The sequence below is a fragment of the Ranitomeya variabilis genome, chromosome 4 (genome assembly GCF_051348905.1).
Source record: "Ranitomeya variabilis isolate aRanVar5 chromosome 4, aRanVar5.hap1, whole genome shotgun sequence".
Taxonomy (NCBI): Eukaryota; Metazoa; Chordata; class Amphibia; order Anura; family Dendrobatidae; genus Ranitomeya; species Ranitomeya variabilis.
In genome coordinates this window covers 526,626,327-526,652,904 of record NC_135235.1, presented here as the reverse complement: position 1 = coordinate 526,652,904, position 26,578 = coordinate 526,626,327, and the positions used below count along the sequence as shown (strand labels likewise).

Here is a 26,578-nt window from a genome sequence, read left to right as displayed (position 1 = left end):
CCATGTGAAAATGAAAAAATTGAGGCTAAAATAATTTTTTTGTGAAAAAAAAGTACTTTTTCATTTTTACGAATCAATTTGTGAAGCACCTGGGGGTTTAAAGTGCTCACTATGCTTCTAGATAAGTTCCTTGGGGGGTCTAGTTTCCAAAATGGGGTCACTTGTGGGGGAGCTCCAATGTTTAGGCACACGGGGGCTCTCCAAACGTGACATGGTGTGGGCTAAAGATTGGAGCCAATTTTTCATTCAAAAAGTCAAATGGCGCTCCTTCCCTTCCGAGCCCTGCCGTGCGCCCAAACAGTGGTTTACCCCCACATATGAGGTATCAGCGTACTCAGGACAAATTGGACAACAACGTCCCTGGTCCAGTTTCTCCTTTTACCGCTGGGAAAATAAAAAAATTGTTGCTAAAAGATCATTTTTGTGACTAAAAAGTTAAATGTTCATTTTTTACTTCCATGTTGCTTCTGCTGCTGTGAAACACCTGAAGGGTTAATAAACTTCTTGAATGTGGTTTTGAGCACCTTGAGGGGTGCAGTTTTTAGAATGGTGTCACTTTTGGGTATTTTCAGCCATATAGAACCCTCAAAATGACTTCAAATGTGAGGTGGTCCCTAAAAAAAATGGTTTTGTAAATTTTGTTGTAAAAATAAGAAATCACTGGTCAAATTTTAACCCTTATAACTTCCTAGCAAAAAAAAAAATGTTTCCAAAATTGTGCTGATGTAAAGTAGACATGTGGGAAACGTTATTTATTAACTAAACAAACAAATATCACTGGCGCTCGCCACTTGTGTCCGCTGAACAAATGGAAATGGACCAAGGAATCTCCCAGCTGCTGGTATCCACAGAAATTGCGCCCCTTCTGTAAGAAAACTAATAAATATACCAAATGATACCGCGCTTGGGAAAAACAGGGGGGGGGGAAAGGGGGGAAAAATGAGAGCTGCCCCTAAATTAGAGAATATAGCCAGACTATGAATATGTGCAACAAAGAATGAAAACTATCCACTGTATTTTATAACAAGTCAAATAGACAACTACTCATACTGTTAAACTGCTTGCTCACTCACAAAAAATGCATGCACACCGGTATGTGTATACACTTCCACAAGAGTAACCCAAAATGTCCGTTCACTAATAGGTTAATGACATTTGTGTGCTAGAATGACTATAGGAGACAATAGTTCTTACCATATGGAGGTGTAGTTGTGGGATGATGGCTATAGTACCGGGCTTTCGCCTCGCTGCTTGTGGTGGATACCGGAAATGGTGTGCGGCGCCTCACCGCTGCACGCGGCAGGTGTATAGGTAGGAAGATCTGTGGGTGGCACCTTGAGAGTGGGTGCACGGCTGCTCGTGCCGCCTGGATGGATGCCAGGTATAATTACCCAGTGCAGAGCCAGGGAACGTCCCGGGACGAAAGCCCGGTACTATAGCCATCATCCCACAACTACACCTCCATATGGTAAGAACTATTGTCTCCTATAGTCATTCTAGCACACAAATGTCATTAACCTATTAGTGAACGGACATTTTGGGTTACTCTTGTGGAAGTGTATACACATACCGGTGTGCATGCATTTTTTGTGAATGAGCAAGCAGTTTAACAGTATGAGTAGTTGTCTATTTGACTTGTTATAAAATACAGTGGATAGTTTTCATTCTTTGTTGCACATATTCATAGTCTGGCTATATTCTCTAATTTAGGGGCAGCTCTCATTTTTCCCCCCTTTCCCCCCCCCCTGTTTTTCCCAAGCGCGGTATCATTTGGTATAGTTATTTATTAACTATTTTGTGTCACATAACTCTCTGGTTTAACAGAATAAAAATTCAAAATGTGAAAATTGCGAAATTTTCAATTTTTTTGCCAAATTTCCGATTTTTTCACAAATAAACTCAGACATTATCGACCTAAATTTACCACTAACATGAAGCCCAATATGTCACGAAAAAACAGTCTCAGAATCGCTAGGATCCGTTGAAGCGTTCCTGAGTTATTACCTCATAAAGGGACACTGGTCAGAATTTCAAAAAACGGCAAGGTCATTAAGGCCAAAATAGGCTGGGTCATGAAGGGGTTAAACTGGTCAGGCACCCCCCTTGGCACTCCAATAACATCAATATATATCAGTGGATCTTCTTCATAACTCATGTGGAGCTGATCAAGGCTTCTCCTCTTTCTGGTAGGTTCATCAGGTACCTCTGGATTCCAAGGTAAAATCTTGAACTGCATGGCTAGTTTAACAAGGGTGCATTGACCTGTCCAGGCATTAGGCAACCTGGGACGGAGCTTACCGTCTCCACATAACCAATAAATATCATATATATATTGTGTATGTTTGATTAGCAAGTCAGTATCTAGAGAACTGTTCTTCTTGCAGAAACCTGTCTCGAAGATCCCTACTGGTGTACCTGTGGTGTCGTGGGAATTATAGCAGGTGTAATTGTCAGCTAATACGGTTACTTCTCCTGGGACCTTTAGTCTGGGTTCCTTATGAATTAGTGGGACGTAATCTGGGCAATCAGTGGACTTCAGACCTTTCAACAGATTCATGACACAGGCAGTGGTGTTGTCATCAGGAAAAGCAATGCATGTGTGTAGAGATGTGTATTCGCAGCAGCACAAACAATACATCCTACAGAGATATTCTGGACTCTTACATTGTATCCCACCCATTCTAACCATAGGTTTTTCCTTGGAGCTGTTTTTGTTTCTATGGAGAAAACCTCTTGCCAACTGAGACCTGGAATGGGTATCACTTCATTAACTACATTTCGCAAACGCTCACCTGGGCCCGTTTTAACTGTACTGGTAACAGGGGCCATGGTTGTTCTGAAACTAATATCCTGGAGCTGTATATGGCCTAAATTCCCATGGTATCCACTACTAAATACATAATTATAATGCCTTCCCAATACAAACGTCTGCAGATCAGCAGATTGGGGGTTTTCAAGATTCAGGAGGAGGGGGTGACAGCTTCTACCCCATTTACAGCCTCTAGGTGGTTGCGGAAAAGCTGTTAGATGCATTCTCCCACGATGACTCCTACCCGTCCCATCCTTAGGGAACGTGGCTTCGCTAGGTTTATATCCCCAATCATCTCCCGTACTCCAGGCAGCATCTGACCAATAATAACAGTTATTGTTGTCATTTCTGGTAACACACATATAAAACTGGATGATTCCCTCTACCACCCGTTCAGTCTCAAGGCACTTGACTACATCACAGAAATCAAATCGCCAGATATTCACCGGGGCTGTCAGATTTACCCAGAGAATAGTGGGACCTTAGTATTTTCATTTACATTAGGGGCCGAAAAGGTAGGGGCGAGGATGGCCCCCATTTCCAGGATCAAAAACAACAGCAACATTTCCCTTCAGTCACTACTGTGACTAAACACTGGTTCGGTCTCTTTTACAATATGAGGCGTGGATCCAGGTGCTCTTTCCTTCAAGTTTTACTGCAGTGGGGGTGACCGGGATCACCGTGTGAAGTCCTTCAAATCTCGGCTGGAGACAATCTCTGCACACAAACTTTTTCACATACACCAGGTCTCCTGGCACAAAGGGATGGTGTCCAGGATCCTTGTCTGGGTCTGGAAGAGAACTGAAGACAGTTAAATGCACTTTGGCAAGGTGTCCATGTAAGGCCTGCATATAGCTAGTCAAATCCTGGTACTTGAGCTGCAACTGTTGTGGAAAGAAACATTCAAGATTGGGGCTCCTGCCAAACAGAATCTCATACAGTGACAGTCCTGTCTTCCTGTTTGGGGTATATCTTACTGAAAACAAAGCTAGAGGAAGGCATTCTGTCCATGGTTTACCAGTCTCTGCCATTGCCTTCTGGATTTTAAGCTTAAGAGTTCCATTTAGTCTCTCCACTTTTCCACCGCTCTGTGGATGAAGTATGCAATGCTTAACTTACCCCCAGTGCTGCCATTACCTCTGACATGATCTCTCCAGTAAAATGGGAACTCCGATCGCTTTCAATGACTTCAGGAACTCCATACCTGCATATGATCTCAGCCATCAGTTTCTTCGCCGTTGTCTTAGCCGTAGCTTTGGCAACTGGGTAGGCTTCTGGCCAACCTGAAAATAAATCAATGCAGACCAACACATACTCATACGTCCCTACCCTGGGTAACTGAATATAATCATTCTGCAGTCTCTGGAATTGGTTAAAGGGCCGGGGAGTGTGCTTGGATGGGGTTTTCACTGTCCTACTCTGATTATGTGTGGCACATATCATGCAGCTCTGTACCTGCCTTTCTGCGCAGGTGGAAAACCCCGGGGGCAATCCATTGTTTCTGTAGGGTGTCACACATGGCCGTCCTCGAGTGGTGCACATTCCCGTGCAGAACCTGTGCCATCATTGGGTACAGTACCTGTGGTAGGCAGACCTTTTCACCCCTCCCCCATAGTCCAGTGACGGTATCAGAGTAAGCCCCTATCTTTTACCACCTATTTTTCTCCTTCTTACTTGCCTGTTCTTGTAACCGGGCTAAGATGTCTTTCAACACAAGTGGAGATGGTGGGGTGTCTAGGTGATGTACTTGAGAGGCTACAGGAGTGCTTGCTGCTTTCTTGGCAGCCTGGTCTGCCAGTGCGTTACCCTTTGTCCGTCCATCAGTGCCTTTGGTATGTGCCTTTACCTTTATGATGCCTGCTTGGGTGGGAAGCTGTAGTGCATTCATAAGTTGCTGGACTGCCTCAGCATGTTTAAAGGGGTGGCCATTTGCTGTCAGGAAAGCCCTGGCTCTCCAGATAGGCCCATAACCGTGTGCAATGCCAAAAGCATACCTGGAATCAGTGTAGATATTTACAGTCTTACCTTCTGCTAATTTGCACGCTTCTATGAGCGCTTTAAGCTCTGCTTCTTGTGCAGACATATGAGCTGGCATTGACTCTGCCTTGATTACCTCATGTTCTGAGACCACAGCATATCTGGTACAGTAGCGTCCTTGGTCATCTTGGTGACGGGATCCATCTACAAAAAGCTCAAAATCAGCATTAGAATAGGCACACTAGAGACCAGCCGTTTCCTGAGACATCAATTCTAGACAATCATATGGTTTGGAAACCTAATCTTGTTCCTCTGGATCCATTCTAGAAAGAAAAAGAGTGTCCTTGCTCATGTCACCTACTCCTCCCCCCTTTGGATCCATAGGAACTAGGAGAAGAGTAGCGGGGTTCAGGACAGTGCACCTTTTCAAAGTCACATTAGTAGGCATGAGAATAGCACACTGAAGTCGCAGCTGTCTGGCCATAGACAGGTGGCTAGGTTGTACTTGGTTAAGGATACTATGTACATCATGTGGGGTGTGGACCATCAGTGGGTGATCCAAAACAATCTCTGAAGATTTGTGTAGCAACAGCTGGACAGACAACACAGCCCAAACACAAGGGAAAAATTTCAAGCAGGTCGCGCAGGGATTCACTCACCCCCTCCCATCTAGTAACGCGGAGATAAGAAAAATTACTGCATTCCACAGCGCACAAGGGAGAATACAAAAGTCCAGCTCTTTGCCCCCCTTTCTCTAAGTTCATAGCACAGATGAGGAAAGAGGAGAAATCTCACACCGGTCCGCTCCCTCCTCCCCTCTACTACACAGCACTGATACAAAGCTCCGTATCTTCTACAAAGTAACAAATTGCAGCAGTTTTCAGACTTGGTCTGGGCGGAGCCCCAAGGACGGCCCGTACACGCACACGCGGCAGGTCTCCACCCAGGTTGGATTCTGCACAACACAAACAGGACACACCCACGCTTCTGGAGAGCTCGTCCCGCCATTACAGGGCGGTGGCTGGGACTGCATTTTCATCATCAGTGGCACGGCGGCCATTTTACAATCTGTAAAATCACAGTTCAAAGGCATTTTATAACCAAACACGGGTTCTACATTGTCTGATCCTCCCTCTCCATCAACCTATTTTCATCCTTTGTTCTTTAAGCTTTGCGCAACTCGCAGATGAGCTTGCGCTTGTTCTAACAATCCTTTATCTTTCAACATGCCTCGCTTGTTCTCTATGAGGTTATACCACATAGCCGGCTGCAATCTACCTGACGAGGGCAATCCTACATGCTTATACAATCTCTCAACATTCTTGACTGCCTTCTTTCCCTCCCGTGACTCCACTATTGCCTTGACTTCCACGGCATCCTCATCTAACTTGTGGGGCACGGACTTCTTCTGCTTTAAGATACGCAACTTGACTCACAGAATACTGTGTCCTCCTGCAGTAGGCCACTGGCAGCGATCTTCAACACTGGTGTTCTAAAAACACGGAGCCTCTCGCTCAACGTATAAGAAAAAGAGCCTCGCGCTCAATATTTTCTGTCCCTAACCTGAGCACCAGTGATTAACAGACTATCCTGCCATGATATTCCAAACCGTTGGGAGGCGGTCTCCTAGTGAGAGCCCTCCACAGAAATACAGGTGGTCCCCCTCCGGGACGTCTTAAATTACCTAGTTGGTACAATATCACAGAGGCTGCGTCTCCTATCCCTTTCTCTAAGCTGCCCCACACTCTACAACTTGCTCAATTTTTCAGTCCACTTCACTACTAGACAATAGTCACGGGTAGGGTGGTTGAACGGAGTACAATGACCGGTGGAGGAGGTGTGGTGTACATGAGGACGCGCCGGATGCGACGTCTCTCAGTTGCTGGTTCAGAGCGTGGCACAGGATCGCGTTCGATCTCACCACTCGACCGGTCACCTCCCAGACCCAAGGAGACCACAGACAAACCAATAACGGCTGAGACACTAGCAAGTGTGACACATACAGTGTATATGATCGCCACTTACCGTGTTCGGAGGGTGATCAGTCCTCGAGGTCAGCCACTACGGGTATCATCCACAGACATCCAGGCATGGGTCCAGGGGGTCTCGGATCGCTGTCCACGCCCCCCGTTGGGCTCCAAATTGTCGGGGTCGTAACGACAATATACCCTCATTCACCAGTCATTCCAAATTAAACTATAAGCATGTGGTACCGGGTAAGAATGAGTCAGACAGGTAGCTGGTTCAATCTCAGTGCATGCTCGTGGATCCACACACATGTGTGTAACGGTCACAGCAACTGAGTTTATTTTACAATACACAGTACTAAAAAGGAATGCAATAGGCGGGGTTTATGCAGTATACATCTAGTGTCCAGTCTCTCTCTCCGATTCGCTAAGACATGCAAACATGAAACATGAAAACTGAACTGCAATACTGCACTAGAAATATGAAAAATGAGAGCGTTTAGCGCATAAAAATGGCCAATTTTATGTGTACCTGATAGCCCCTTTACGGCATCTCTCTTATATCAGGTCCTACGCTTGCCTACCTCGCTGAGAATAAACGTCTCCATGTGAATGGGTACCTGTGAAAAACCTCTTCCTAGACTCATATTCTCTCTCTCTGTGGAGGGGTACTGGACCTGCTGTAATTAAAACACCTGAGGCTAGGAGGCGGAGTGCTCAGTCAGAAGGCTAAATAATATATTTGAAAAAACTGACCGTCACATCCATACATAGACTAAGTGTGAACAGGTGCTGAACCTAGAGTAACCAACTCATATACAGTCAAGTAAAAAAGGCAGCACACTGCAGCGCTAAGACATGCAAACATGAAACATGAAAACTGAACTGCAATACTGCACTAGAAATATGAAAAATGAGAGCGTTTAGCGCATAAAAATGGCCAATTTTATGTGTACCTGATAGCCCCTTTACGGCATCTCTCTTATATCAGGTCCTACGCTTGCCTACCTCGCTGAGAATAAACGTCTCCATGTGAATGGGTACCTGTGAAAAACCTCTTCCTAGACTCATATTCTCTCTCTCTGTGGAGGGGTACTGGACCTGCTGTAATTAAAACACCTGAGGCTAGGAGGCGGAGTGCTCAGTCAGAAGGCTAAATAATATATTTGAAAAAACTGACCGTCACATCCATACATAGACTAAGTGTGAACAGGTGCTGAACCTAGAGTAACCAACTCATATACAGTCAAGTAAAAAAGGCAGCACACTGCAGCGCTAAGACATGCAAACATGAAACATGAAAACTGAACTGCAATACTGCACTAGAAATATGAAAAATGAGAGCGTTTAGCGCATAAAAATGGCCAATTTTATGTGTACCTGATAGCCCCTTTACGGCATCTCTCTTATATCAGGTCCTACGCTTGCCTACCTCGCTGAGAATAAACGTCTCCATGTGAATGGGTACCTGTGAAAAACCTCTTCCTAGACTCATATTCTCTCTCTCTGTGGAGGGGTACTGGACCTGCTGTAATTAAACTTTTTTTACTTGACTGTATATGAGTTGGTTACTCTAGGTTCAGCACCTGTTCACACTTAGTCTATGTATGGATGTGACGGTCAGTTTTTTCAAATATCTCTCTCCGATTCGTCAGAACGTCTCCCGGTGGTTACTTCTTTCTTCACATTCCTGAGTTATCTTTTCAGGAGAAATGAAACTTAACCCTTCAAACTCTAACCTAAAGTGAAGAATGAACACTGGCAGCCATCTTTAATACAGTTACATTTGCATTAGCAAGGGAAAACTTATTGTTTCACAGTATAAGAGTATAAAAGTACAAAAGTATATAAGAAAGTATATTTTCACCTTGACAATAACATGATACTGTATGGGGACAGCTTGATCTAATTGTGATTGTTCTGTTCCCTTCATTCTTTCTCTGTGTAAAGAGGCCGGGAAACAAGTGAATGACTTCAGTATTGTCGATCACACTCGTTTAGTGGCCTGAGATCAGCGCATGTAAATACAGCAGAAATGCTTCGCAGGGAGACCAGGCAAGGATGATGACAGTTGTAGTTAGCACCCGGCGCCTGGGAATAGTGCTAACTCTACTGCTTTTCCCAGCAGCCAGAGCATTTAATTCTGGTATGTGTAATGATTTTTAGGGTTGATGTCAGCTGCCAACAATCCCTGGTGTAAGTAATGGAGAGGTGTCTATCAGACACCCCCACTACTAGCCCAGACCTGGCGAGACCCAGCGACTCTGAAGAGCGGTGACAATAGTAACAATACCGCTCTTCACAGTTGCCGAGCTCAGCGCAAGATCTGGAATATCTGAAGAGTGGTGACGTTACTGATGTCACCGCTCTTCAGAGTCACCGGGTCTCGTGCTGCGCAGCGGAACCAAAAGTGGCTGTAGGCAAAGTTTATGGCGCATCAGAATGAGGTTCCATAGCCTTTGGTCCTCTTAATCCCTTCATTATCTACGAGATTCAGTTATGTAGGTAAAGTAGCGGCTTTTCTTGGCACTGCAACTAAAAGTAATAAATAGGACTGAGCTGTAAGGCCGGCGTATTGCATCCGATGCGAGAACATCGGAAGCGATATGCTAATGACACTCGCAGCAGAGCAGGAGCCGAGTGTCATGCGTCTGTGCTCCGATTCTCTCACACAGGGAGGATCGGAGCACAGCTGCGGAGGCGGAGAAATGAATTTCTCCATCTCCTCCATTGCTGGGGTCTGCTTATAACGCATGTCACTCGGATGATATCCGAGTGGTGTGCGCTGTCTCACTCGCACCCATAGGTTTATATGGGTGCGAGTGATCCGAGATTTTTCCTCGGTCCGAGACAATCGCAGCATGCTGCGATTGTCTCGGACCGAGGAAAACGGCCGACAAAAAGTCGGCTGCTGGGAGCTGCCCCATAGCCTAACATTGGTCCGAGTGCAATGCGATTTTTTATCGCATTGCACTCGGCCGTTTAAAACGCCAGTGTGAAGCCGGCCTAATACTGGATACAGCTGTGATTATATGGTATATAGTGGTGTTACACTCCCCTCACTTCTTGTAACCTGCAAGTGTACAAAGATATTATACAGTCACCATGTGTCAAGTGGGTCTGTGTACCTTCAAATGCCAGGGCTACATTTTAGTCCCAGTCCGGCCCTGTTAGGGGCCCACTCAGAAGCTTTGCCCCCCCCCCCCCCCCCTGAACCAAAACCCTAGCTATGCCTCTGCTCTGATTGTTCCACTCTTAGTTTTGGCTGACATGTACTGATGTAAAATACTGAACATGTGACTATGGCCTAAGGGATTCTCCAACCTTTTTTTTTTTTAAAGGAGCAAAGAGAATGGAATGTTACAAAATAAAGAAATCAGCATTACTTATCCCTAGAATCAAACAGGGACTGCAGTGATGATGTCTGACCTGTGAATTGCTGCATCGGTCACAGGAATGATGGACGGGATGCTATCACTGCTGTACTGGTAATTCAAGGAGTAAGGCTAGGTTCACACTGATTTTAAGATGAGGAAAAATTTGACGACTTTTTTTTTTCAAGAGGAATCCTCTTCAAGAAATGCTCCCTTTTTATGACAATTTTTTTCCTTAGCTGTTTTGAAGAAGTATTTGACAAATGTGTTTTTTTTTTCGAAACAATGTTTTGACTTTCTTTGTCAGTTTGAAGTAGTTTCGACAAGACGTTTACCTAAAAAAAAGTGGCATGTCATTTTTTTATGTGGCAAGTTTTTCAAAACCCCATGAAAAAAAGCTAAAAAATCTTTAAATGGATAGAAAAGTGGATTTTCCTTTGAAATGAATAGTATGAACAAAATTAATATTTCTTTGCTTTTGGAAGTTTTGGGAGCTAAACTTTCAAAATAATTAAACAATTTTTTTGTATACTCTCTGAATGCTCATACTACTCAATTAGATGGAAAATCCACTTTGTTGATAAAGCGATTTTTTTAAATGAGGTTTTGAAATCCTAGTAATGGAAAGAAAAAATAAAGTGACCACTTATTTGAGGTGAATTCCGCATGGAATCTACTACAAACTTGACAATGCCAAGTTAGAAGGTGGCAAAACATTGTGTGGAAAAAAAACGCTTAAAAAATCCTTTGAAAGCTATGTTCACATGGAGTGTTTTTGTTGAGTTTTCTCAGTGGCAGCATAAAGTTTTTGAGGAGTTTTGAGACATGGAGGAGGTTTTTGAAAGTTTTTGCTCAGTTCTAGTTCCAAAAACGTTTAGGCTATGTACACACTTTGCGGATTGGTGTGCGGATTTTATTTTTGCAAAATCCGCAGGTAAACCGCACTGCGATTACCCGCGGATTTACCACTTTTTTGTGCGGATTCCACCTGTGGTTTTACACCTGCAGATTACTATTGAGGAGCAGGTGTAAACTGGTGCGTAATCGCACAAAGAATCGACATGCTGAGGAAAAAATAACGCTGCGTTTCCGCACGTTTTTTTCCGCAGCATATGCACTGCGGATTTTGTTTTCCATAGGTTTACATGGTACTGTACAATGCATGGAAAACAGCTGCAGATCCGCAGCATCAAATCCGCAGCAAAATCCGCAACGTGTGCACGTAACCTTAAAAACCCCAGGGACCGATTCCTCAAGACCTGTGATTTTTTTCACTGGTCTTGAGGTTACATAACTTACATGGTGGAGTCAGATGCTCCTGATTCATAATGAACTGTGGCATGAAAACCGCAAAAGTTGCAAAAGCTTTTCGCAGCTCGTAGGTCACGGTCACACATTCAGTATTTGGCGTTTTGTTTTTTTACCTCAGTATTTGTAAGCCAAAACCAGGAGTGGAACAGAAAAAAAATACAATAGAAACACGTCACCACTTCTGTATTTATCACCCTCTCCTGGTTGTGGCTTACAAACACTGAGGTAAAAAAAATCACCAAATAGTGAACGTGGTCTTATTTACTTTACCCAGATTTTAAATTAAAAAAATTCCCTTATATTGCACTGCAACAAACCATAAGGTTGCCTTTATTAAAAAAAACCCCCTAATTTATTTCAGTGACATCTCTAGCAGCTTCAGTCATGAGTTCACTCCATTTCATAACGTCTAAACTAGCTTTTTACGCTCATGACTGAGGAAGCCTTGTCACTGACAGGAAGCTTGGCAATACGTAATAGGAGCGCCGCCAACCACGTATCACGTGACACGCCCGCCCTGCTCGCTCTGTGGCTGCAGCTATATCCCAGCATCCTTTGCGCCCTGCTTTCTCTTTCCGGGAACCAAGATGTCTAAGAGAGGTAAGGTCCGCGAGCGCTGCAGTGTAATCCGCCGCCATCCTCTCAGCTCGAGTCGTGTGCGACCGCTGGTTGTGGCCCGACCGCTTCTTTTCGTCGCTCCTCATTATTTGCCGTGGTTGTGACGATGGGTTGAGAGTTCGGGACGGGTTGTCCGACATTGAGGCTGTAGTAGTGGAGCAGAGTACGGAGGCCTGCAGAGCCATGTTTGAGTCCCCGGTGTATGTGCAGCGTGCAGTATGCTCCCGCCATGCTGGTAGCGTGTGATATTATGTGGTAAGTGCCCATATCCTGCCAGGCTGTGGTCACCCGGCCATTCTCCCATCCTTACAGGGTGTTTTATCCTGCAGCCAAAATAATGTAATGTGTAGTGTCTGTGGTGCTGGGAGAGCGACCTACTGCTACTGAGCAGGGCCTACTTACCCTCTGCTTCCTACCCCTCCATCCATTACAGGGTAGATGATAACTTATTGGCTTGATCCCAAGATGAGGGCCATGACTTGGATGTGCGCTGTACTCCATTACCTCCAGAAGTTGGTTCGACAATGAATGGAACGATGGGCGAGCGTGTGCACCTTCACTTTGTTTTCAGAGCCTGTGTTCAGGGAGCCCCATACTTGTCTAGATCATTGGGGGTCATGGAAGCACAAGCAATCACTAAGTTATTTTCCCTATCCTAGGGATAGGTGATAACTTGCTGTCTTGGGAATGACCATCTATTCACCCCCATTTAAATTAGTTTTAAGTTCTGTGTAACCTTAAAGGGGTTGTCTCAGATTCCTAAATGTGTGAAATATCAAAGAGCTTGTAAAACCAAGCAACTCTGCAATTTACCTCTTTAAATAAAAACTAATCTGTTCTCAAGAATGGAGGGATCTTAAAGTGTACGTGGAGGAGTGCGAAGCACAAGCATGCCCTAATCTTCCCAGCCTGTTTGTGCCGATCTGGAGCTTGCTGTATCTGACCATCATCCATCCCCCTAAGCTTGTCCTATGCTGCAGAGGCAAAGCTGCATCTGCTTGTGAGTTAGGAGAGCGCTCAGTTTGGACCAACAGCACAACCATACCGCTGGTCCGAGCTGTTATTTAGCAGGATTGCACTGCCCCTGGCAGATTGGTAAACCGATGCAGAGGGGCGATGCGTTCTCAAGATTCATAGTGAAACAACCCCTGTAAGGTCGGCCACTATAGAGTAATAAAAATAAAGATGTACTATGGTATGGATGATTAAATGTAAACTTTTCTTTCTTTAGGACGTGGAGGTTCTTCTGGTGCGAAGTTTCGCATCTCCCTCGGTCTCCCCGTGGGTGCAGTCATTAACTGTGCTGATAATACAGGTAATTATGTAATAAGAAGTTTCCGTTATACCCAAGGGCTATCCGCATGTTAGAATGGGCATGCACACTGTTGCCTCTTCTCAAAGCACTTGTTGTGTCCTCACAGTGGCATAATGAGTTGTCGTGGAAGAGGAGATGAATACATTATTTTTGGGTGAAGGGGCAGCCACGTGTGCTGTACTACTTCAATCAGTAATGTGACATTTTTCTTTTATTGGCAGTCAGGTTTAAGATTGATGGGGGGTGGCGCTATGTTACCACTGTTTCCCTGTGTGTAATCATGAATATAGTATTTTCAGGGATTAGCCTTTATGTAATTTTGATATCTATCTGTCCATATTTGCTAGGTGCCAAGAACCTGTACATCATCTCCGTCAAGGGAATCAAGGGTCGCTTGAACAGACTACCAGCTGCTGGTGTTGGTGACATGGTGATGGCCACAGTTAAAAAAGGAAAGCCTGAACTAAGGAAAAAGGGTGAGCTGCCTAGCTAGGGTCAAGTTGTTTGCATTTTGTTGTTGTTGCTGCACAACATGAATAGAACAAGGTTTTCATTCAGTAATATTTTGTAGTGATCACTGTGACTTTGCCATGCTGTTCCAAAATGCTCTTTGAGACCGGAGTTGCATACGCTGTATATTCTTATTGATAATTTGGTATGACATCATGCCTGATCCCGGATGCCCATGGAACGGCATTAGTCTTAAGATTGTACGGATTTCCAATGGTTGTACTCTCCCTAATCTGGGGAACAACAGGAGTGGCCAAAGGCTCCATGAGATGCTTTGCCAGTTTAGTCCAAAGTGACTACTTTTTCCTGGGCTAATTGCTATCTTATCAGAAAACCTAGTCCATATAAGACCCGCTACTGAAGAGCTGATGGCTACAGTTTTGATTTACATTCATGGCCTACAGCTTTTCCTACCTAATTGTACATATAAATCACTATATCCCTGATCCGAAACTTTATTCTACATAGTTGCACATGTCACCCATGTCATTGTGGTTCAACCCCCTTCCCCCAATTGAAATGAAGTAATAAATAACAATAAAGCTGCTTATGGACAAAAAAATGGTCGGTTGATTTGCTCTTGCTACATTATACCTCCTGGACACATTTTATGTATATGCTCGGAGTAGACTTCTCATATTGCCTCACATTCAGGGTATCTGTGTAAGGCTTCTTTTACACTTATCGGGTTTTTTTGCGGGCCGTATTGCCGTAATTTTCACGGTCCTTCCGTTGTTTTTGAGGCCCCATTGCTTTTCAATGGGGGCCGTGTCTGTAAGCTGTGAAAAAGATCGAGCAGGCTCGATCGTTTTTTCATGGCCTTAAATACGGCGCATCATGGAATTATTGCTACCTGTTTTTGCGGCCCCATAGAAATCTATTGGGGCCGCAAAACAACGGTATGTATAAAAGAAGCCTAAATATCAAAGCATTAGATAAATTCACTCTGTTGCTAATAACTGTAATTTTTCCCATTATAGTGCATCCAGCAGTGGTAATACGACAACGAAAATCATACCGGAGAAAAGACGGGGTGTTCCTGTATTTTGAAGACAATGCGGGGGTGATAGTGAATAATAAGGGGGAAATGAAAGGTATGTTGGAAAAGTCAGGCTTGCCAATAATGTGCCACCTGATAGTATTGCAGAGTGCTCTTGACAATTGGTAGTGGGTCCCTTTCTGATACGGAGTTTACTTGGAATCTGTAGATTTAGGTCAATCAGTATATTTGATACACGATTTAGTGACCTCCTGTAGGAAATGTTTGATCAAGGTGATAGGCTTTTAGATAGTAGTATCCTATTTTCTCAGCCATTAGAGCACTAAGCAATCAACCTGCACTAAACTTTGCAGTTCTATGAAACACAACTTTAGCTATCTTTTATATCCTTTGCTTACTGGCAACACAGTGTAAAAGTAGCTACACAGGGAAATATCTCCTTTGACCACTCCAAAGGGTTATCCCCATATTGGAATTTTATGCCGTGTTTACAAGATTCTGAACCCATGCATTGATTGGGGGTCCCTAACCTCTGTCTTGCAAGCTCTCTGAATTAAAAGAAGGTCTCTAATAATACTGTCATTATTAAGCATGGTTAGAAATTTGAAAATTGGGCTATAAGTGTTGTTAAAACATTCGCAAAACACTGTGTACGGACTGGCCACGGTTCTCCTGAACTTAACAGCTTAATAGACATATATGAGGCTTTTGTGCTTCGGTCTTGGGCTCGTAGCCAGTTTCAGCATGGACTATTTCACTGATGTCTAAATTCGACCATGGAGTCTACGATAAGTTACATCCTTAAACCTTTTACATGCAACCATTTGTCACGCAATAAGCTACTTATAGCCATGCATTGTATGAATTCAGTGCCTAGTGTATTGTCTAGCTCCAGATAACCTAACTACTTACAAATTTGCTAAAAGACTACTGAAGGCAGTGCAACCACATAATTTATCTGTAACTTGTCAATAGGATATTACCTACTGGTTTATGCATGCCTTCGCTTATAGTATTATATGTTCCTGACATTGCATTGTACGTTTACAATATTAAAAAGAACAGCACATTTAAATGTAAAAGGGGGACATTTGCCCACACTTTGCATAAGGTGAAATATTGCATTGATAAGGAGCTTTTTATTGTGCTTCAAGTAGATAGTTTGGAATGAAATTCAGTGTATGCAAAATGGAGGTGAATAAATGAAGATTTCTGTTTCCGTGGTCAGTATAGTAGTTCCTCTTTCTCTTGGACTTTATCTTCTGGGTATGACCACCAGAAAAGATAGCACCCGGGATGTAAAACTATTTGCATAGTCCAGTTCCCATTATTCCTAAATAAACTGATTCTGAGATTAAAGTGATTACATTGACAGGAACATTGTTCCACAGCCCCATTACCTGATAGTGGATTCAGATGACTACTCAATCCTGTGGTGACCATTGCTTAAAGGTACCGTCACACTCAGCAACTTTGCAAAGAGAACGACAACAATCCGTGACGTTGCAGCGTCCTGGATAGCGATCTCGTTGTGTTTGACACGCAGCAGCGATCTGGATCCCGCTGTGCCATCGCTGGTCGGAGCTTGAAGTCCAGAACTTTATTTTGTCGGCGTGTATCGTCATGTTTGACATCAAAAGCAACGACCCCAGCAACGAGCATAGGGGGCGTCGCAGCGTCTCCTTCTAGGCAGTCGGTACACTCCGGCTGTTTGACATGGAGCGAACAACCAGCGAGAACGAGAAGTGAGTCGCCGTTAAGTCACTGGATCGCTCCTGCATCGTTCTGGAGTTGCTGTGTTTGACGTCTCTACAGCGACGCTCCAGCGATCTAGTTTAGGTCGGCTCGTTGTCTATCGCCGCAGCGTCGCTGAGTGTGACGGTACCTTAACATAACTTGTCAATTAAAAAAACCCTTACCTATAGGGTCTGCGTGTCTTCGCATAAGGGTGCAGTCAGACGACCGTATTGCTCGCGTGAGGATCACATCGCAATCCTCAGACTGGCCGTCTGTTCTCCTGACCTGAGCATTACAGCTGCATAGAAATACTTGCTGTCACGCTTTGGTCAGGAGAACCAACGACCAGTCCGAGGATTGAGATGCGTGCAATACCACCGTCTGACTGCACCGTGAAGGGATTTCTTCATTTTAAACAGGTAAAATTTGAAACATGCTCTTCAAAATGAGTAATTTTACTATTTCCTCGTATTAAACATTCTCTGCTCACATAAACAGAGGGTTTTTTATTCTTTTGTGTGATGCTTGTTGCCAAAGTTACTGGTCACCACTGCAGTCTGAGGAGATGCTTTTTATAGGCGAGGAGCGCATGCTTGTAAACTCTTTGCTAGGAGCTTGCAAGTGCTGATGTGAAGCTGTTCTAGCTGTAGTACCCCTGTGCTTCTCTGCTGCTGCAGAGGTCAAGCTGTCACTGCTAGCAGAATTGGAGGAGCACAGTTTGTGATAGAGGTGCACTGATGTCGTCATTTTCCCCCAGCCATCAAGAAGTCAGGAGGAAGGGCATTTGTACGTTTCTAAAGATGAAAAGTGAGACAATTCTTTTAATGGAAGGAATAGAAAAGCTTAGACTACTGCTGCTCTCCTCTAACCCTGAAGAAGGGCAGTACGGAAAGTTTGTAGAGCCAGTCGTTGGGGTCGTAGGAGAGCTGTACCTGAGTTCCTGCCCTCATGATTTTTGATTGGTAGTAGTCTTACTCCAGACCAAAGCTTGAGATATGTCAAAATGTATTATGAACACAACTGAGGCCACAAAATAGTTGGTAGGTCCCTTTTGCCATCCAACAACTGCAATTATTATTATTCTCCCCATCCTTCCATTTCCTTTTTAGCATTTGTCTTGTACAATTCTTAAATAGCAGCAGCCACCATTTTCATCTAGCTGTTAATGGTGCACCTACACGTGTTACCTGGGGGCTAATCGCATATTAGAAGGGAAATGCACAATTTCTGTTCCCTCTCCTTAAAGCACTTGTTGTGTCCTCACAGTGGCATAATGAGTTGTCGTGGAAGAGGAGATGAATACATTACTTTTGGGTGAAGGGGCAGCTGCATGTGCTGTACTACTTCAATCCGTGATGTTACACTCTTTGCCTTGTACAAGTGACTCGCATCTTACAAATGCCCAGTTGTGTAGGTGCCAGTGTCATAGTACAATACATAGATTTTTTTTTTTTGTGTGTGTGCTATAGATTGAACAAAACTTGACATGCCTTGTGTGTTAGATTTTTTTTTTTTTTTTTAAATTTGCTGTATGGAAGGTCAGATGTGGTAGTTTTCAGGTTCTTCATGCTGTGGTTTTCTTTCTTTTAGGTTCAGCTATCACAGGCCCAGTAGCAAAGGAGTGTGCTGACCTGTGGCCCAGGATCGCCTCCAACGCAGGAAGCATTGCATAACCAATACCTTTGTACAATAAAATATCAAAATCTGGTTGTACCAAATTGCTTTTATTTGAAAAGGGAGGAATTTATGAAATGCGGTGGGTAATGGGCCTTTTGTGGTGATTGTAAGAACTATTAGGCACTGAGTTGTTAGGCTAAATTACTATTTTTAGGGCACCATTGATTCCATGGTGCTGGACATGCGAAAGGGGTTTGCATACTAATATATATATGTAGGAAAATAGCTACACCCCCACCATGAAAATAAAAGACAAGTTTGTTGTCTCTGTGGTAAAATTAATGGTGTCATTCAAAAGTACAAGTCCTCAAGTTTGTGGACAAAAGAAAAAAAAATTGGATGGGTTTTACAAGGGGAGGAAATAACAAGGAACCAAAAACGGAACTTGGCCATGTCGGAAAGGGGTTAAGTATATTACTGGATCCAGGAAGAGAGGTCCACAAGTAGCTGTCAGACAAATGGTCTTGTTTGGGTAACCTAGCCTTTGTACAATAGGCCTCCTATGTCACAATTGGTGTTGTTCTTCTAGAAGTATCCAATGATGCAGGTCTGTAATTTTCTTTGTATTGTTAGCATACTGCTAGGAAAATATGTACTTACAAACAATGAATGAGAACCTCGCTTGTTACCTGGGGGACTAATCACCTATTAGAAGGGAAATGCCCAATTTCTGTGGCCTCTTCTTAAAGCACTTGTTGTGTCTTCACAGTGGCATAATGAGTTGTCGTGGAAGAGGAGATGAATACATTACGTTTGGGTGAAGGGGCAGCTGCATGTGCTGTACTACTTCAATCCGTGATGTTACACTCTTTGCCTTGTACGAATGACTTGTATCTTACAAATGCCCAGTTGTGTTAATGCCAGTAACTGAGGATCTGCATAGCACACATGTTGGGACTACATGGGGTCCATATCTGTGCTCAAATGCCATTGTTGCTACATTCACTCAGAGATCAGAGTATATAGATTCAAAAAGTACTAGACAAATAATTCAAGTGCATCAAATAAACTGTATTCAAATGGTCATGATAAAACATCACTTTTATTACAACCTCAAAAAAAAAAAAAAAAACTACAGTAAGGCTTTCACACTTCCGTATTCCAAATCTGCACAGGATCCGTCAAGACGTTGAATCCTGTGCAGATTGTGGAAAACGTGTGCACTGGGCCCATCTTTCTGAAGGACCCGTCGAGGCTATGTGCACCTGTTGTGTATGCGTCTTCGCAGCGGTTTTCCATTGCGAAAACGCATACACAACACAAACCAGGTTAAAAAAAAAAAAAAATCGCAGTATTCTCACCTACCGGCGTCCCGCGCAGCGATGCTCGCGGTAGCTAGTGTTCCTAGTAATACATTGCGAAATCTCGCGAGAAGTTGACATCGCAATGTATTACTAGGAACGCGTGACCGCTCATACAGGACAAGCTGCGGCGCTGAGAGGAAGCATCGAGTGAGCTGGGTGAGTATTTTACTTCCAGCAGGCGGGCGCACGGGGTGGGAGGGGGGAGGTTGACGGGAAGTTTATTTTAACCACAAAAAAAATTTAAACATTGATTTTTCATTCCTTCTCTCCAGCGAACGCTGCTGGAGAGAAGGGATGAATGGCGGCTTCAGCACCACGCTGGGGACAGCGCTTACTGTAGCGCTCTCTCCTGCACGGTCCGTGTGGTACTCATCGGTACACGTGTGCCACGTGAGGACACGGATAACTCCAGTACCGATTTTTTTTTTTTTTTTTTTTTTTTTTTTTTCTCGGTACCGGAATTATCTGGACGTGTGAGACTGGCCTAAGCTGCAGAGGGAACCCGGCTTCCTGGATCACGCCAGCTGATTGGTGTCGCAGCTGCATGTGTCACAGCACATGCACGGAGAGCCTGTGTTGGGTTCTCCATGCATGTGCTGTCACACAGCTGCGACAAATGCAGCTGCGGCGCCAATCACCTGATCAGCCGGCGCAAACCAGGAAGCTGGGTTCCCTCTACAGCTTATCCATTAAATGCTGTAGCTTGCTGAATAAGAGGGAAGCCGAGCAAATTTGCTCAACTTTAGTTTGCACCGTCCACAATACGTAAAGGCCACCCCCGCTCCACGATGGCTTACCCTGACCACCCCTACTACGGGACAAAAACTTAACATCCAGACGAACATTTTTATTTAACCCCTTCCCAACCTTGGACGTATCCATACATCCATGAAGACTTACCAATCTGGAACATATGAATCTGTTCTAGCTTTAATGCATTACCATGCCGGTTATTATTAGCGTACCCTTTCCAGTTGATTTCCCTGAAGTGGCCATTTTCCCCGAAGCCCACCACAGGAAAATCTACTGGCAAGGGAACTCTGCTCACCGGTGCCGACCTCTTAGGAGAACCTAGGTCTCACAGCATTGCCCCACTCCTGCCACTGGCCTGAAGCAGCAACCCTTCCTCCTGTGACCCATCGCTGGCCCACCACACTCCCGTAAGCTCATTTCAGATTATAAAACACCCCCCCCCCCCCCCAGTTTCCTCCCAAATTTGGAGAAATAAAAGTGCGTCTTATCTGAAAAATATGGTAGATTAGTTGATAAGACAGCGTCTACTACAGTAATTTTAACTGAATTTAGTCAGGGTTAGTGTCTGATAGCAAAGGGTAAAAAAACAAATTACATTTGTGTGCATCTTACAGCTATTGAGCGTTGATCAGTGATGCCCAGTCACTGATTAACTGATTTTTTTTTTTTTCACACAGAAAAAAAACAACAATTTAGATTACTTGATGGGATTAATACAGTACTTTTACTGATCATGGGGTTAGTGTGAGTTACAGGCGCTCAGTATTTTTTTTTTTTTTTTTTTATCGTCCATTTAGTATGTTTTTTTATTTTACTAAATTTTTATTGTATTATCCTTTTTTTTTTCTAGAGGTTTTTTTTTTTTTTTAATAAAAGTTTACGCCAATCACTCACACACCTGAATACAAATTGGTACACACAAACACAGCTTAGGCTTCTTTCACACTAGCGTCGGCACAGGGCCGTCGCTATTCATCGGCCCGACGCGCGTTGTGAAAGTGATGCCCGACGTGGGCAGCGGAAGCAGTGTTACGACGCTTCCGCTGCCCCATTGTAAGGTCTGGGGAGGAGGGGGCGGAGTTTCGGCTGCACATGCGAAAATGGCGGACACGACGCGCAAAAAAAGTTACATGTAACTTTTTTTTTGTGCCGACGGTCCGCCAAAACACGACACATCCGTCGCACGATGGTTGCGACGTGTTGCCATGCGTCGCCAACGTAAATCTATGGGGAAAAAAACGCATCCTGCGGACAACTTTGCAGGATGCGTTTTTTCTCCTAAAGGACACATTGCGACGTACAGCAAACAACGCTAGTGTGAAAGTAGCCTTAGGCCTCTTGATTTTTTGCAATCAGTCACAATCCGTCAAAATGTTGAAAAGATGGATCCTGTGCAGATTGTAAAAAACGGGTCCTTTTTTTTTTGTTTTGTTTTCTTTTTTTACGGATCTGTCGAGGCTATGAGCACACATGTATGCGTCTTCGCCGCGTTTTTCCGCTGCGAAAACGCATACACAACACAACCCATGTTAAAAAAATAAATAAATCGTGATATTCTTAAATTCCAGCATCCCTCGCAGCCTTCCCGATGCTGCCGGCAGCTCCCGTTCCCAGTAATGCCTTGCGAGACAATGACCTGTGATGACGTAGCGGTCTCGTGAGACCGCACGTCATCGCATCAGGTCATTGTCTCGCAAGGCATCACTGGGAACGGGAGCTGCCGGCAGCATCGGGAAGGCTGCAAGGGACGCCGGAAGGTAAGAATATCACGATTTTTATTATTATTTTTAACATATCTTTTTACTATTGATGCTGCATTGGCAGCATCAATAGTAAAAAGGGAGAGCGAGCGAGAGAGAATTTCCCTGATGGGAAATTCTTTCGCGCATGCTCAGTTTCAAGACTGCATCCTTCGCTGGATTCCTGCTTTTGACAGCGACGGATCCTGCGTCCATAGGCTTCCATTATAACTAACGATGGACAGCACAGGATCCGTCGCTGGGCGATTTTCCGACGTACAGAAAAAAATGTTACTCTGTTGTCTCCGACGCACAGCAAATTTACAACTGATCCAGCGCACGACGGACGAAATGGAAGGTAATCCGTCGCTAATACAAGTCTATGAGAAAAAAAACATCCTTTTTTTTTTTTTCACAAAATGACGCATTGTGACGGAAAAAGACTGAAGTGTGAAAGAGGCCTTAGGCTGCTTTCACACTAGCGTCGGTCCGACGTACCGACGCATACTGTGACAAAAATGCCTTGACTTTTGCAGCAGAAGCAGTCTTAAGACGCTTCCGCTGCCCCATTGCAAGGTCCGGGGAGGAGGGGGCAGAGTTTCGGCCGCGCATGCGTGGTTGAAAATGGCTGTCCCGATGCACAAAAAAAGTTACATGTAACTTTTTGTGCCGGCGGTGCGCCAAAACACAGCGCAACCGTCGCACGACGGTTGCGACGTGTGGCACTGCATCGCAATGCGTAGCTAATAAAAGTCTATGGAGAAAAAACGCATCCTGCGGGCAACTTTCCAGGATGCGTTTTTTTCTTCACGACGCATTGCGACGTGCAGTGCACGATGCTAATGTGAAAATAGCTTTACATGAAAAAATGACCCACTCACATTATTTGGCAGAGGAGGCATACGCGCGCCTTCCTTGCCCGAGACACTGAGGCTGTGTGCACTTAGTTGCGTTTTTTATGCGTTTCTGCCGTACCGGAAACTTAAAAAAAAACGCATTCCCATGCAATCCTATGGGATTCCGCAGTTGCTGTGCCCATGCTGCGGATTTTCCCTCTGCGGAATTGCGTAATGGTAAAATCCGCAGAATGTTCATTATTTCTGCAGAATTGCGGCAATTCTGCAGCCATAGGATTGCATTGAAACTCTCACTTTAAGCATATGGCTATGCCCACCATGCGTAAAGTGAGCTCTTCATGTGTGGATGGTACCTGGGTCGGGAGGAGAGGTGACTGCCCTCCAGGACCTTGGGAACCACACTTCTGTAAAAAAAAGAAAATAAAAAAATAGGAATATACTTGGTCACACTTGTCAAGCACTATGCTTGACAAGTGTGACCAACCTGTCAATCTTTTTTCCAAGCGATGCTTGGAAAACGCAAGCATTCTGCAAGCTAAAAACACTTGCAAAACGTGGGTACATAGCCTGGTAGGGAGAGGATGCCACCTTCCTTTATTTTTCCTCCTCTTCCTCAAGTAAGATTAACCACCACTGGTAATGCGCTGGAGGGGAAGTATGTTTCACTGTGGTTATTTGCTTCAGTGTTATAAACCTGCAAGTTTTGCTCCAGCATGTCATATGCTGAGAGGGGTTAATCAGCCATGACCCTGCTAAGTCTATTATGAAGAGGTGGGTGGGACACCTGTTCATCATAATCTAAGCCCTAGGGAGGAGTGCAGGAGCTAAAAGTGAAGCTTTTGGACTTAAAGGGAATCTGTCACCCCCTGTAATATATATGACCTATTAATATGGGCATGCAGGTGACAAATGTTACACTAGTCCTACCTGTATACCTCATATTTAGCGGTCTTTGAGAAATCTTACATTCTTTCCTTATATTAATTATGCAAATTGTCTCTTCAGAGAGGAAGAAAACTAGAACTCTAGTGCCACTTATTGGAAGGTAGCAATCCTACAAGTCAATATCGACCCTTTAACCAGCCTTGTCACATGACTAAGGATAATAGCCAAACCAGAATCTCACTTCGCAGACACTGTTTCGTGGTACTGCCCCTCATCAGTGCAAAGTGGAGATCTGGTTTGGCTGTGTGAGAGGCCTCCCATCGATATCCAAGAAGTATCGTTTCTCCTTGGTTTGGCTATTATCCCAAGTTATGTGACAAGGCTCGTTAAAGGGTCGACATTGACTTGTAGGATTGCTACCTTCCAATAGGTGGCACTAAAGTTGTAGTTCTCTGAAGAGATAATTAGCATATTTCTTTGAGGAGCACTGCGGCTTAAGTCTCCTCTCTGCATGCTTAGCATGTCATTCTCCAAGGAGAAACTATACTTCTTGATTCCTAAGGGCTCATTTCCACGTGCGAGCCACACATCCGTATCTCGCATGTGGAAACCAAGCTCTGGCGCCGGCACTTTGGAGCGGAGCTGTGCAGCTCCATGTGTTCCTATGCGGCCGCACGCTCCGCTCTGGAGTGCCGGCGCCACAGCTTGGTTTCCACATGCGAGGTACGGACGTGTGCCTCGCATGTGGAAATGAGCCCTTATACTAATGATTTCTTCCAGGATCCGGGCGCGCAGCGCCTGGAAGAAATCCCTGTCCCCATTATAATACTACCCCCCTCCAATACATGTCTGTTGTGCACTCCCTTCACAATAAGTACCTTTTCCTCCCTTCTATTGGCTCTGCATTTAGGGATCTGTGCAGGTGTAGACGAGTCACTGTAACCTCTGGCATGCATGATTGTAAAGTGCTCTCCCCACTTCCTCCCTACATATAGTCCATGAGCCAAGAACCAAATTTGACGATATCGGTACCAAGCGGAGTGACTAATTCTCTTTGGTATTTTTAGGTAGATGCATGTCTGTAGTTTATTTTTTGATATGATAGCCCTTACATATACGTAGCTTATTAACCCCTTCAGCCCTAGGCCTATTTGTACCCAAGTGCCTAAGCCAATCTGACCTGTGCCACTTCATGGGCTAATAACTTTGGAACGCTTTCACCTATCCAAGCCATTCTGAGATTGTTTTCTCGTGACATATTGTACTTCACGTCAGTGCTAAATGGGAGTCAATATATTTTACCTTTCTATATAAAAAAATGCTAAATATTCGGAAATTTTGGAAAAATCGGCAATTTTTTAACTTTGAAATTCTCTGCTTTTTACAAAAATACTGATACCCCCCATAATAGTTATTAATTTACACTCCCCACATGTTTACTTCATATTGGCATCATTTTGAAAATGAAACCTTATTGTTTTACGACGTAATAGGGCTTATAGTTTTATGCGCAATTTTTCACATTTACAGCAAAACCCACTTTTCAAAGGACCAAGTCACTTCTGAAGTCACTTTAAGGGGCTTACATAACAGAAACCACCCATAAATTACCCCATTTTGCAAACTACACCCCTCAAGCTGTTCAAAACTCATTTTTAAAAACTGTTAACCCTTTAGGTGTTCCACAGGAATTTTAGCATGAGCCAAGAACCAAATATGACGATATCGGTACCACCCGGAGTGACTAGATGTAGTATTTGTAACAAAATTTAATCCAAGTTATGTAAATACACACTGAACATGTCATGTGCATATATATATATATATATATATATATATATATATATATATATATGTATGTTACTCCATAATATCTTCAACATCGGACTCTGAATCTGACTGTTGTTCTACTGGCTCGTCTTCAGTACCCTTGTTCTGGCATGTCTGTAATCTGCACATGTCTGTGCACTTCAGGCCATTGCTGAGGCAAGTACACTGAGGAAGTTCACATGACCGCACACACTTGCAGGACAGTAGCTGTATAATAGCTTCTGGTGCTGGTGCCCCTTGCATCCACTTGACAACAAGCTTTCCGTCGTTATCTATCATCCAACCGCAGTCTGTTGGGTTTGCAACCCATGGCTGGCTCTGCAGACTTCTCCTCCAGATCGCAGCCTGGTAGTTTGCACGCAGTGCATGCATGAAAAGGCAGTCCTGGCAAGGAGGGAGTTGACTTGACTCTACCACTCCACGTCTGGCACAGAACAGCTGATAACGGAGCCTGTTTACCTCAGTTGTTTGGGTAGTTGGCAGGTACATGTGGCAGGTGATTTCCTGTAACTTCTCAAAAAGTTCGGTAGACACTTCCCATGAACGACCAACTTCCTGAAAGGCATCCTGGTATGTCTTGTTCATCTTCAACTGCTTGAGTGTCGTCATCTTCCCACGGCCAGCGAATGCACTGACGGTGTCACAGCCTGTAAATGCATGCATACCAATCAATGAATCACATACGCTGCCTCCCAATGTTCGGCTCAGAGTGGTGATATCCAGGAATCTTGTCCGGTTCTGTGTACCGCATTTCTGGAACAGGTGGGATGGGATTTTGTGGCACATGCCCAGACACAGGACCATGACATCAGTATCCTCCGAAGTGATGATGACCGACTTGTAACCAGATTCTGCTGCATGAAGAGCATGGAGAAGGAGGCGTGTGTCTGCTTCTTCTTGATTTGACTTAAGGTC

General features: G+C 44.2%; 1 protein-coding gene and 2 non-coding genes across 3 annotated transcripts; all 3 read left to right on the top strand.

Moving 5' to 3' along the window:
* The first annotated feature begins 11,967 nt into the window (after positions 1 to 11,967).
* Positions 11,968 to 18,336, top strand: RPL23 (ribosomal protein L23). Its single transcript, XM_077252310.1, has 5 exons — positions 11,968 to 12,038; positions 13,288 to 13,371; positions 13,719 to 13,847; positions 14,862 to 14,975; positions 18,209 to 18,336. The coding sequence occupies exons 1-5, from the start codon at positions 12,026 to 12,028 to the stop codon at positions 18,289 to 18,291; spliced, it is 423 nt and encodes a 140-aa protein (XP_077108425.1). The 5' UTR covers positions 11,968 to 12,025; the 3' UTR covers positions 18,292 to 18,336.
* LOC143770863 (small nucleolar RNA SNORA21) lies at positions 13,445 to 13,577 on the top strand. Its single transcript, XR_013214771.1, has one exon. It is a non-coding gene; the product is annotated as a small nucleolar RNA SNORA21 (small nucleolar RNA).
* A 635-nt stretch (positions 18,337 to 18,971) lies between the features above and the next one.
* LOC143770862 (small nucleolar RNA SNORA21) lies at positions 18,972 to 19,104 on the top strand. Its single transcript, XR_013214770.1, has one exon. It is a non-coding gene; the product is annotated as a small nucleolar RNA SNORA21 (small nucleolar RNA).
* The last annotated feature ends 7,474 nt before the right edge of the window (positions 19,105 to 26,578 follow it).

Excerpts from the sequence above, each read along its gene's own strand:
- RPL23 (XM_077252310.1), top strand. Across the intron at positions 13,848-14,861 it reads GCCTGAACTAAGGAAAAAGG|TGCATCCAGCAGTGGTAATA; the intron begins GTGAGCTGCCTA and ends TTCCCATTATAG. Across the intron at positions 14,976-18,208 it reads TAATAAGGGGGAAATGAAAG|GTTCAGCTATCACAGGCCCA; the intron begins GTATGTTGGAAA and ends TCTTTCTTTTAG.